Source organism: Palaemon carinicauda, chromosome 6 (genome assembly GCF_036898095.1).
Source record: "Palaemon carinicauda isolate YSFRI2023 chromosome 6, ASM3689809v2, whole genome shotgun sequence".
NCBI lineage: Eukaryota > Metazoa > Arthropoda > Malacostraca > Decapoda > Palaemonidae > Palaemon > Palaemon carinicauda.
Window position 1 is genome coordinate 150,418,922 of NC_090730.1, and position 12,239 is coordinate 150,431,160.

The window sequence follows — 12,239 nt, forward strand, 5'->3', positions numbered from 1 at the left end:
TTCTTAATTTAAAATATATTCATGATGAATAATACAAGTAGTTCAAAATAAATTCCCTTTCCCTCCATACTAACCCTGCTATAAGTCCTGTAATTCCCCAACCTTCTTTGTGGTTGATAAGGCCACTATGAAAAGCACGTTCATGGATACTGTTCGTGATCTGCTGATGCTAGCAGTTAGTAGAGCTCTCAACTTACAGGCTTAAAGACCCCATCTAAGTGCCATGATTGAGCTGAAATCATCCTTCTAGAGACTTCTATCTCAAAAGAACTAATGATATCTGTAATGACGTGGTCCTTAAACTTCTCCCTAAAAGCAAATCAGGAGACTGATGATAACATAAGTCTGTAACAACCAGACATTTTCCTTTAAGAAACACGAGCAGGAAATCTGTGGCCTAGGCAACTCTCGGGTTCAAGATGGTGTTTCAAATCCTTACACTGATTTCTGAAAATTTTCCAAATTTACACATGTGGAAGACCTTTGAGTGAAGGTAACTTGCTGGGCTACCTGCCTAAAGACTCCCCAAGCCCTGGAGAAACTGTGGATAGTCTCCATGCAGTCAACTGAAGAGCTTGTTGTTGAGATAAAAAATATGTCGATGAGTCTGTTTGAGGTAGTCTCACCTGACAGGTAACCTCCTTGGAGTGTCTACTGACAACTCCAAGAGGCCATCTGTTTACATCTTATTATAAATGTTTTAAATGTCATATTCTCCAACTTCGCTGTTATATCTCCTATGTAAAGGACAAAGATTTGTATTTGTATCAGAACATACATTATAAGATGAAACTAATACTTGGTGATTTTGCAAAGGAAATTAGCTGGATAATTTTGTGCAAGTTATTAGCAATGCTATAGAGTGACAAATAGTGATGTTGTGATTATGGGTACTTGTGCTTCTAGATAAAGCATGCATCATAACATTAGATTTCCTTTAGTCTGTTAGACAAAAAAAAAAGTTGAACATAGGAATAGTCGAGAAAGCAAATGTGGTAATTTGTATACAGTATAATAGATGGAATTGTGATAAAACAAGCTAATGTTATATAATGCACTAAGAATTTCATGATTACAAAATTCTATCATATTCTATCTAAGATATAGTATGTGTGACTTTATAAGAGTATGCTGTTAATGTATAATGGATATACAGGTTGAAAAAAGGCAAAATTAAAGCCCCTAAAATCATTACCTTTCCGATGATGATGGAAATTTGGCATAAATGCCGCATCATGGTTGGTGATCAGAATAGAAGGACTCTGCAACCTTTTCGTCTGATGAGTCAACATGTAACATCGTCTATTGTCTGCATCATTAGCAACCACTATTCCGGGAGGTATGGCAGCCAAAAATTCATCTTCAGAGCTATGAAGAAATTCTATGATTTGAGCAGTCTTACTTCCTGGAGCAGCACAAAGGTCAAGCACCTGCAAAAAATAAACAAAATTAAATGTACAGTACAGTATTATATAATTGTAAAATTCTTGATTTTCATGCATTTGCCACAGCTTTCCATGCATAATGTAAAACTAAAATATAAGGCTTATATATTGTACATTTACTAATTACAAGCATGTTCACAAAAATAAAACCCTATTTATGTAACACTAATGGAGAGAACACTAAATACCTTGTGGTGTGGCTCAACGCCTAACACTATTGGCGGTATCATACTAACAGCTTCCTGACGTGAGATATTACCAGTTTCTGTTTCTGAGATTAAAAACTGGTGCAACTGCCAATAAGCTTCACAGCGGCGTATATCTCTTCTCGTCAAATTGAGCTGCCATGCAAGATTGTCTGGATACCTGTCGAAAGAGTACAACGGAACTCAAATGACAGTTAATATTCATCAAAATATATTAAATCGTTAAACAGTTTGTATTTTTCCCCAACTACACAAACTTGACTCCTTTAATAGGACTATGCTTACAACGTAGCTGGAATTCTACTGTTGAAATTTATAATAAGGTGTCAGTACTGTAGTTATAGGTGGGTGGTGGAAAAGCCCAAAGCCCATGCCATCAAAATGGGAGACCCTACGAACATACGTTGTACGTTAGGCCTTGGTTGCTCTATGGTTGCAACTATCATCAAGGATAAACCACATCCCTCAGCACACAAAAGGATCTGCCCCATGAAAATAAACACTATCATGTAACACCACAGTGGTATCATGATTGAGATGTAGATATTGTTAATGCTCTGGTTCGACGACCAGAATAAGCAGCGTATATCACGGAGCCTTATGGTGATAAAAGAGAAGGCAAAATGTTTGTTTGAGACCTTGAAGAGTCAAAAAGGGGAAGGAAGTGAAAATGAGGAGTTTTTGGCCAGTAAAGGGGGTTTATGAGATTCAAAGCTCTTGCCAATTTGCATAACCTTGAGGTGTAAGGTAATGCTGCTAGTGCTGATAAGGAAGCTACATCTGAATTCCTTGATGTGTTGGCTATGAGTATTAGGGAAGGTGGGTTTTGTGTTGAACAAGTCTGCAATGTGGATGAGACACGATTATTCTGGAAGCGTATGACAAACCTTTATTACAAAGGAGAAGGCACCAGGACACAAAGTTAGCCGGGAGAGATTGACTTTGCTTCTGGCAACTGTGAGCTGAAGCCTATGCTAGTGTATCAGGCTGAGAACCCCAGGCATCTCAAGGTGGTTTGGAAGAGTCAGCTACCCAAAATTATTTTAAGTCTAATTGGAAGAGTGACCCCCTTATCAGAGTACTGGTTTTTCACACACTTTGTGCCTGAGGTTGATTGGTATTGTGCTAAAAAGGACCTATCCTTTAAGGTGCTGGTATTGCTAGGCAATGCTCCTGGTCACTCTGTCAACTCAGCTACTTCCATCTGACTGTCACGGTGGTTTACTTGCCACCTAACATTACTTCCCTGCTACAGCCTATGGACCAAGGGCTAATTCCTTCCGTCAAGTCCTACAACCTCTGTAGGACAATTGCTATGGATTTGGAGGCAAGAGCAAATGACATGATCCTCAAAATGTTTTGCAAGTCCTACAACATTTGAGATGCCATCAAGAACATTGCTGAAGCACGGGATGAGATAAAGCAAACCAACATGAATGGTGTCTAGAAGAAGCTTTGCCTCCAGATTGTCAACGATTTCTTTGGCTTTGAAGAGACAGTTGAGGCTGCCTGTCACCAAGATGGGTATTGACCTTAGTTAGCACCTAGATCTTGAGGTGGATACAGATGATGCCACTGAGCTCCTGGAATCTCATGGAGAGTTGTCTGTTAAGGACCTCATTGACCTGAAGACCCAGGTGACTGCAGAAGAGAAAGACAACCACAGCCCTGACCTAAGAAATTTACAGCCAAGGTCTTGATCTGCTAGAGAGAGCAATGGCAAATTTTGAGAAGAGGATCCAAGAATGAAAAGGATTATGAAGGTGCCCATAGAGGTCATTGATGCTGTGAGGTGTTACAAGATCTTGGATGAGAATAAGATGCAATGCCACCAGACAAATCTGTGTACAGTATGTACTTTTAAAGTATATCACACATATACAATATGAATGTACTACATGCACGCACAGTATGTTATATATATATATATATATATATATATATATATATATATATATATATATATATAAATCCAACATACGAAACATTTTAAGAATGGATCTTTTTTGTAATACGAAGACCTCCTGTAAAATATTAATAGTTTAAAAGTAAACAGGAAATTTTCCTCTAGCCAGTTTTTTCCAAGGCCATTTTCCAATGAAGTCAATTCTCAAAAAGGGATTTTTCCAATAGGAAATATTCCCAATGGCAATTTTCCCTCTAAGAATTTATTGTTGGACTCGATGTACTGTATCTCAAACACCTTAACCTCATGAAGTAAAATGACTGATTCTCCGATATGTACAAAAATGATCTCATTTTGCTAACTTGTAAAAAAATAAGACTTGTCTTACTTCTTCCTATTGAACTTCACTTTACTTACTTACCATCATCAACTGTGGTATCGAAGGCCCCTGCCCTACTTGTTTCAACTATTACATGAATAACCTCCCAATAATCATAATCACTCACATATTTACTTTGAAATACCAATTTGAGTCTGCTACAAATATTCTTCCTTTAAGCATACTACTACAGTACTTACACCATATTCTTACTTTCCAAACATTCTGATGATCATACCATAGCAAACCTTTACTTTTAAAGTTCTCTTTAAATGTAATCTCAAAATTTGTCCACATTTATCAGTCACTGCATTGCAATCCAAAGCACACGTTTCATTCAGTACCACGAACTTACATCTAAATCTGTTCTTTTCCCTTAATCTTGCATTACTCCATTCATTCAAATAAGAAACTGTTGTTAACATAGTGTGATATCACAAACCAAACACTCTTCTGTTGCTATATCAATACAATAGCTTTACTTTCATAACCAAAAAGATAATTTGCAAAACTCTTAACAATGTTGATGCCTTTTCAACTATTTGACTGCTTGTGTCTTCTTGGAACACACTTATACCAAATTAACAACATGAATTTTCCTCCAAAAAGCAAAACAAACACATGCTGATTAGAAAAATAAAAATGTTCAATATTATCACAGATGGTAAAAAAAAAAATACTCCTTTACCCATGCAAATAGTCTAATCTACTAACCATGGTAAACACATTGGCTTGAGAGGCTTAATGGGCTCTTCTCCAGCAGCAATTTCCTCAGCAGTAAGTTCTGGCGGAATCAGTTTTGACAACGGCTCAAAGAATGTTTTTTGCATGACATGCAACAAGGCCTCAGCCATCTTCTTTGTGCCCGTGATCCGGAATGCAGCAGGCAAATTCTCCTTCATGCAGGATATGAATTCATCCCATTCATTTTCGGGAACAATTTTCTGAGCCTAACAAAGAAAATAAATTTTCCATTAGAAAATGGATGAAAAGTTCTCATACATAGACTGTACAAAGATCCTAATACAGTACTAAAGTAAAAACCCAAATAAATGGTACTTTATTAACATTAAATCATTGTTAAAAAAAAAAAAGAGAGAGAGAGAGAGAGAGAGAGAAAGAGAGAGAGAGAGAGAGAGAGAGAGAGAGAGAGAGAGAGAGAGAGAGAGAGAGAGAGAGAGAGAGAGACTATCAATATCAGAAGTGCCATACAGCATCTAAAATTAAGTTAATATAACTGTAAAAGCATGGTAGACTAAATATTAATACAATACAGTAAAATAAATTTTGAAAGTAACTTGTATTTTTCCTAGCTATACTAGCTATACAACCGGAGTTCTTTAAAATATAGAACGGATATGTCTTCAGCGGTGTTGGAATGGAAACTTAAAGTACAGTAGTTTGATAAATAAAATGAAATTGTATTCACCCAAGTTTCTAGTTTAAATCTTCCCAACAAAAATCACTAAATATACTGTATTATTTACCAATTCAGAATATCACATTTTGTTTCTTTCCTCTTCAATAAGTGGTTAAAACAGGGAAGCCTGCCCACCCACCAAACTTATTCATTCCTTTTCATATCGGACTCACAGGTACCAATAGAAGGAAGAGAGGCGATACTTCCTACGGAAGAGGGAGAGCAGCTTCCTTAAGGCCAAAGCATTCCTCCCATGTCACAATAGGAATGATGAAGGTAGGAGCAATGGTAACCCTCACCTAGCCTACAAATCCACTAAACCGAGCCATACAGTAACAATAAGCAGGTGAGATCTGTCACTCCCTACTTCCCAGGAAAATTTTGCGAGAAGTATTCTAAGCAACTACTACTGCTGCTTCTTCCTTCTAAGAAGTTTCTGAAGAAGAGAATAGGAGAGGGAAGGAGTTGGTAGAAGAGGAAGAATATATAGAAAACTCCCTTTTCTTTGCTACCATGAGTGGTTCAGCAGTTCCTACTAATCAAAAACAGGTGCACCACTTCTCCAAGATTATCTATACCAGTATAGTACAGGGAAAAATTCATAGGCATTCATCCCTTGCTTGGGTATGATATCAGATTCTTCTTATTCCTAATCTTCAGATCGTAATAAGAGCAAAGAGAAGTCATGATTTCATCTTGGAAAGACTTAACAGTCAGGTGGACAAATTCAACAAGTGTTCCACCTTTGTTATACATGTATGTCCAGAGATGGATCTTCGGAGGTACTCTAGGTATGGATTGAATTAGGATGGAAAAGGAAGGGAATGTGAAAAGCTAGGCAACCCCTTACTGACAGTATAGGACATATATCTGCACTCCTCTCCTTACTTCTTCCTCCTAACATCTTTCTTGGACTGAATCGGGGAGGGGCAAAAATGAGAAGAGTAGGCTTAAACCTCATCTAGGGGAAGAGGCAGGTGGTCATTGCTAGGATTTTGAGAAGGGTGGGACGTTCTTCAAACCTGAGCCAAATGGAATGGCCACCCTCAAAGGCTTGGGTGCGGTCTTCCTCAAAAGACCAGACCAAAAGATGCTACTGTGATTCAATGGTACCTCAAGGCTAGAGATTGTTAGTCACCCCAATCTGGGTCTGTTTCCTCTCCCTAAAATCAAAATTCATCTGGAAACATATAATTGGGAGGTAGACCATGAATCAGGCTGTGAACAGTCTCATTCCATGTCTGGAAAACAATGACTGGTGCCAGAGAGCAAGTATGGTACAAAGTACCCTCTCTATAGTGAATGGGTGTGGTTGGCCCAGCTCAATGCTCTTGAAGCTCAGAGCAGGGACCAATCACTGACCAGTTTAGAACAGTCCACAACAAGTTAGAGGGCAGGACCAAATTTTCAATGTACCAAAGGAAAGAAACTGAAGCTGTCCTGTGTCCACATAAACATTGAAAGCATATACAAACGCAAACATCTCGATAATTTAGTCAGTGCCGTGATCAGTATCATCTGGGCCAATCAGCCATAACCCTATAGGTAGTTGGTCTTCCGTGATCATTCACGGCCACGCATGATCCCCTGCAGCCTGCGTGACTGGACAAAGCCACACAGCCTTTCAGCTTCTCAGGGTGAGCCCCAGCCCCTAGCAAGACCAATCAGCTGCCGGTACAGCTGTACTGGACCCATGGCTCAGTGTTCTGTGAGATCGGGTACCGAGTGGGAATGGTCTTTATCTCTCAAAGGAAAGGAGACATTACTCTAAGTCCAAAGGAACTTCTTATGCTTGTCCTTCCCTAACTTCAACTGCTTTTTCTGAGAAGAATTGTCAAAATCAAAAGGGGAAGAGGAATACAGGGAGGAAGTTAGCTTAACATGATGGTGGGTCCCTACACTCAATCACCAAGTAGTTAGTCTTCGATCTAGAAGAACCGATCACCTGATACTTGTGCTCACTAACCGCAAAGGTACCGGTCAGTGAACAGAATCCGTAACACCTTTCACATAAGCAATGGTAGCTATCACCCCAAGCCCACAAACACTAACCGACCTCACAGGTGCCAGTTGACTTGCGAGCTCCATTGGCTATGCTCTGTAACAGCAAGAGGAATAACGTAAACGATACCCGCATCAGCCTAACATACGGTGATGGAAATCGTTCTGGATACAACAGTTCACCGGTAACTTATAAAACAGAGGTGACTGTAACACCAAGCTCAGAATTGCTACCCAATCCCAAAGGTAATGGTCAGATGTCAATTTCTGTACAGCACAGAGCTTGCACCAGCTTATGGAACAATCCTCCATATCATGATAAGAACAATATAGAGAAAAGTGGGCAAATGTAAGTTTCCTAAATCTGAGAAAATGGCTACAGTCACACCAGTTCTGAAAAATGCACTGGACTACCAGGAATTAAGCTCATATGGACCTATTTCAAATCTATCCTTTGTTTCAAAAGTGCTTCAATATGTAATTCTTGAACAACTAGTCTGCCACTTAGAAGTAATAGAAGCTTTGCCTGACAACCAATCTGCTAACAGAAAACTATATTCTATGGAGACAGCCATCTGTTCTGTTGTAAATGATATGCTAGAAATGATGGATGAAAATAAATGTGGTATCTTAATACTGCTCGATCTCAGTGCTGCTTTTGATACAGTGGTGCATGTGTAATGATTAGAATAGTAATATTACATGTTTAAAACAAATGACGTAATATGTCATGTTGGTTGGAAGAGCTGACCGTGAGATTTGCTATGGTCAACTCAAATTGTATACAGGATGTAAGATGCTAAGTTGTCATTCTTTCTTAGTGTCAACACATTGTCTCTTCGTGTGAAAGTTTGTGACGTCACCGGATGCAGGTGTCTTCCGATTCCGTCACTTAGCCAAATTAAAGCAAGTGTACGATATTTGGGATATCAGTAATTTGTTCAGTTCATATCAAAACTTCACCAGAATTGGTCATGTGGACCAACACAGCTTCCTCCAGTGATGGAGATGTTTAACTCAGTTGTTATTCACAATAAAACTTAAAAACTACTAAAATGTGTTCAGTAAACCATTCAAATACATTTGAAAACAACTCATACTCAAATGTGTGCTTAAGACAGTAGCACACCAATAAATGGTGGCAGCGATTAAACTCAAAGACAGCGATTAAACTCAAAGACAGCGATTAAACTCTAAGAATTAGAGAAATATCTTCAAGACTTCAAAATAAATAGCTGTAAAACCAGAGATATATCTTCAAGACTTCAACATAAAAGCTGTGAAACCAGAGAATGATCTTCAAGACTTCAAAATAAAACTATCTACAAGAATCTACAATTTTGACTAAGTCCAACGAAAATGCTAACACCAACATATGTTAGTATACAAATAGAATCTTCAATCAACATCCTAGGAAACCCAAGGACTGGCATTCAACTATTGCAAAACATATCCAGGAAGACCTACATTCTACAAGAAACTAGAACGAGACATCGCTAACAAAACATCAAGAGAGAGAGAGAGAGGGACGACTCGACTTCATATATAAGCTAAGTACAGAGATTTTGTATTCATTTCAGTTTGTGCAGTGAAGTGTAGTTATCACAAGTCGTTAGTCAATTATTACTGGGGTGAGTGAATTCCTAAACTTTGTTATAAGAAACTCCGAATTCTCATTTAGAATTTTTCTTTCTTTGTGCTAATTCCTTTTTCTTTCATAAACTCTTGGGGGGAAATGTATTGGGATTAGTAACATTGTTGGGGGAATTTTATTATACATATGCGTTTACGCAGTGGGCGTCTGTACTCATATAGATATTTTGATAGGATTGAAAGGGGTCAAAGAGATAGAAAAAAAAAAGAATACAGCAGTCATGGCTCCTCCTGTCAGCCCTACCCCTGGACCTAGTGGTGTAGGCCAGGCTAATCCTCCTCCAATTGTGACGCTTGTAAATGCCAGGTCAGCAATCCTTCCTTTTCAAGGCCGTGTCAACGGGTTCTTGCCACAAAATGTGGAGTCATGGATTTCATCCGTTGATGCCCATTTAAATGCCAAACAAATCGTAGATCCTTTTGTACAATTACAAGAAGCTAAAAGTTTTATAGATTTTTCTAAGGGGGATGCGAGTGCGTATTTAAGAGGTGTTTCATTTCAGGAAGCAGTTACTTGGGATGATTTCAAAGTTAGGTTACGCGCGATCTATGGGGGTGAGGAAGCTTTGGATGTAGTGTTAACGTTACGAAATACACTTAATCAAGCCACTATGAATCGGCTTAATGTTGTTGAGAGAGCAGCTCTCATAGCTGATAGGCTTAACGAATATCAGGACATTTTAGGTAATTCCACTTGGGTTACTAACGATAATATCTCCGTGAAAGATTTTTTACGATTAATGTATTTAACTTGCATGACACTTATGTTGCCTGAAGCTTTAGTGCGGTGCTTTGATAAGAAGTTAATGCCTGCAAGTACGGAATTGGATGTCTATAAACAGATAAAGAAGCACATGTCCAAGTGTCCAGATCTCGATCCCGTGTTAACTCAAGTTTTTGCTAAGAATGAAACAAAACCACAAACAGTGAACGTAATTAATAATCCAGTAGCGGGAGTGACGTGTTACAACTGCAAACGTCAAGGTCACATAAGCGCAGACTGTAGAACGAAATTTTGTTCAGTTCACAACACAGGATCACATTCTTATAGTCAATGTTACGCGCGTAAGACACAACAATATCCTAGAAATACACAGTCAATTCCACAGTCAGTTCCATATGGAAATAAAAAGAAAAATCCTCATTTTAACAATAAGAAGAAACAACAAAATGTCAATGCAGTTCAGAGTCCGAAACAAACAAACACTTCTTCAAATATCGCTGAGCCTGGGCCGTCAAACCAGACCTCGCAAAGTCAGCCTAATTTTCAGAATGTGCAGAGCAAAGCAAATACCACATAGTTAACTCTAGAGGGGAAGAGAGTGATGTTGGGTCAAGGTCATTTATGTCAACATCAATAGTATTGAATAATCAATTTAATGTTTTATCAGATAATTGTGAGACAATAGATTTTCCTATGAAACACACGGCCGAATTAAGTAAAACAGTGCATGCTCCCGTAGATTTGCAACGAATTCATACAATAATAAGCCAAAATGAGTTACGGCCAACCTTATATGCTGTAAATTTAGAACACAAATCCTTTACGTTATTTTTTGACTCTGGTAGTCCACGTAATATTATGGATTTGAAGACGCATCATTTGTTGTTTTCGAACTTTCCGATTGAAAAATCAGGAATTAGACTTTCAGGTATAGGAAATAATGAATTAAACGTCATAGGCATAACTCATGTTCAGTTCAGAGTCGGTAATCGCACGTTTGCCGATACATTTGTTGTTGTGAAAAACATTAATATGTATCCAGCTGTAATTATAGGATACCCATCTATGGGAAATCAAAACATTATCTTAGCTCCTGCAAAGCACGGCGTGTATATCAAAGGGAAATTCTATAAGTCTTCTAATACTTTAAAGTCAGTTTTGGATAAAAAGGAGACGACAAATGTAACCGTAACGTACGTTGAAGAACCAATAACTTGTCTCACTAATAAAGAAATAATATACGCGACCCAGCAGAATTCTCGTTCACCCGTAATATCATCTTGCACGCAATATATCGAACCAAACATACCTTCGAATTTAATAGTGCAAATAAAGAAAACACTACCGGGATCTGAAATATTAATCCTTTCCGATACTTTGAAAACCAACGGATTGTCTGTCACACAAGCTATTTATACAGTAGGCTCACATCAGCAATGTAATATCGAAGTCTGTAATCATTTAAATAACACTTTAGTAATTCACAAAAATCAACATATCTTGGATGTAGAAGTTTATAAACATCGTATTCTTACCGTTGCTGAAATCAATCACTCTCAATCAGTTGCGGATGAATCCCTTTTACGATCTATTAAAAATAAAATCAGTAAGGACATTCAAGACGAAGAAATTCAGCAGAAAATTTTTGAACTTTTAAATAAATATACAGATGTCTTTTCCACTATGGATGGATCCTTAGGGAAAACAGATGTGATCGAGCATCAAATAAGGTTAAAAGACAAACAGAAAATTATATATGTACCCTCGTACAGACTCCCTATGAAATTCCAGAATGAAATAAATGATGAAGTAGGTAAAATGTTAGAGGAAGGAGTCATTAGAAAATCAAATAGCCCTTATAATTTTCCTTTAATAGTTGTACCGAAAAAAGATCGAACATGGCGTATCTGCGTCGACTTTCGTCGTCTAAACGAGGAAACGATCCCTGATCGATTCCCAGTGCCATGTACTGACGATATTTTGTCTTTGTTAGGTCAGAATAAATATTTTACCAGTTTGGACTTACTTAAAGGCTTTCACCAGATATCATTAGAAGAAGATAGTATCCCATACACAGCCTTCAGCACAGCCAGGGGACATTATGAATTTTTACGGATGCCTTTTGGTTTACGTTGTGCTCCTATAACATTTACAAGAATGATTAACATAGTGTTTGGAGACTTGTTAGGGGATATATTGCATGCCTATATGGATGATCTTGTAATCTTTTCCAACACCTTAGAGGAACATCTACGTAAGTTAGAACTAGTACTACAGAGATTAAGACAACATAACTTAAGGGTAAAGATTAGTAAGTGTGAATTTTTCAAAACAGAATTAATATATTTGGGTTTCATGGTGTCAAGCCAAGGTCTTAAAGTAGTCCATGATAAGGTGTCGGCTATACGTAATTTTCCCATACCTACTAATGTCAAGGGAATACAGCAATTTCTGGGTTGTAGTGGATATTACAGGCGTTTTATACGCAACTATTCAATAATAGCC

At 38.0% G+C, this 12,239-nt stretch overlaps 1 protein-coding gene across 2 annotated transcripts in view; it reads right to left on the bottom strand.

The window, feature by feature from the left end:
- Nsun2 (tRNA (cytosine(34)-C(5))-methyltransferase Nsun2) overlaps positions 1-12,239 on the bottom strand; it is an 84,151-nt gene that overhangs the window by 57,763 nt on the left and 14,149 nt on the right. For both annotated transcript variants that reach the window (XM_068375551.1, XM_068375550.1), the window contains exons 3-5: positions 4,651-4,886; positions 1,634-1,811; positions 1,196-1,430 (exon numbers count right to left, since the gene is read on the bottom strand). In XM_068375551.1, coding sequence (XP_068231652.1) covers positions 1,196-1,430; positions 1,634-1,811; positions 4,651-4,838 — 601 coding nt within the window. In that variant the 5' untranslated portion in view covers positions 4,839-4,886. The remainder of the gene's footprint in view (positions 1-1,195; positions 1,431-1,633; positions 1,812-4,650; positions 4,887-12,239) is intronic.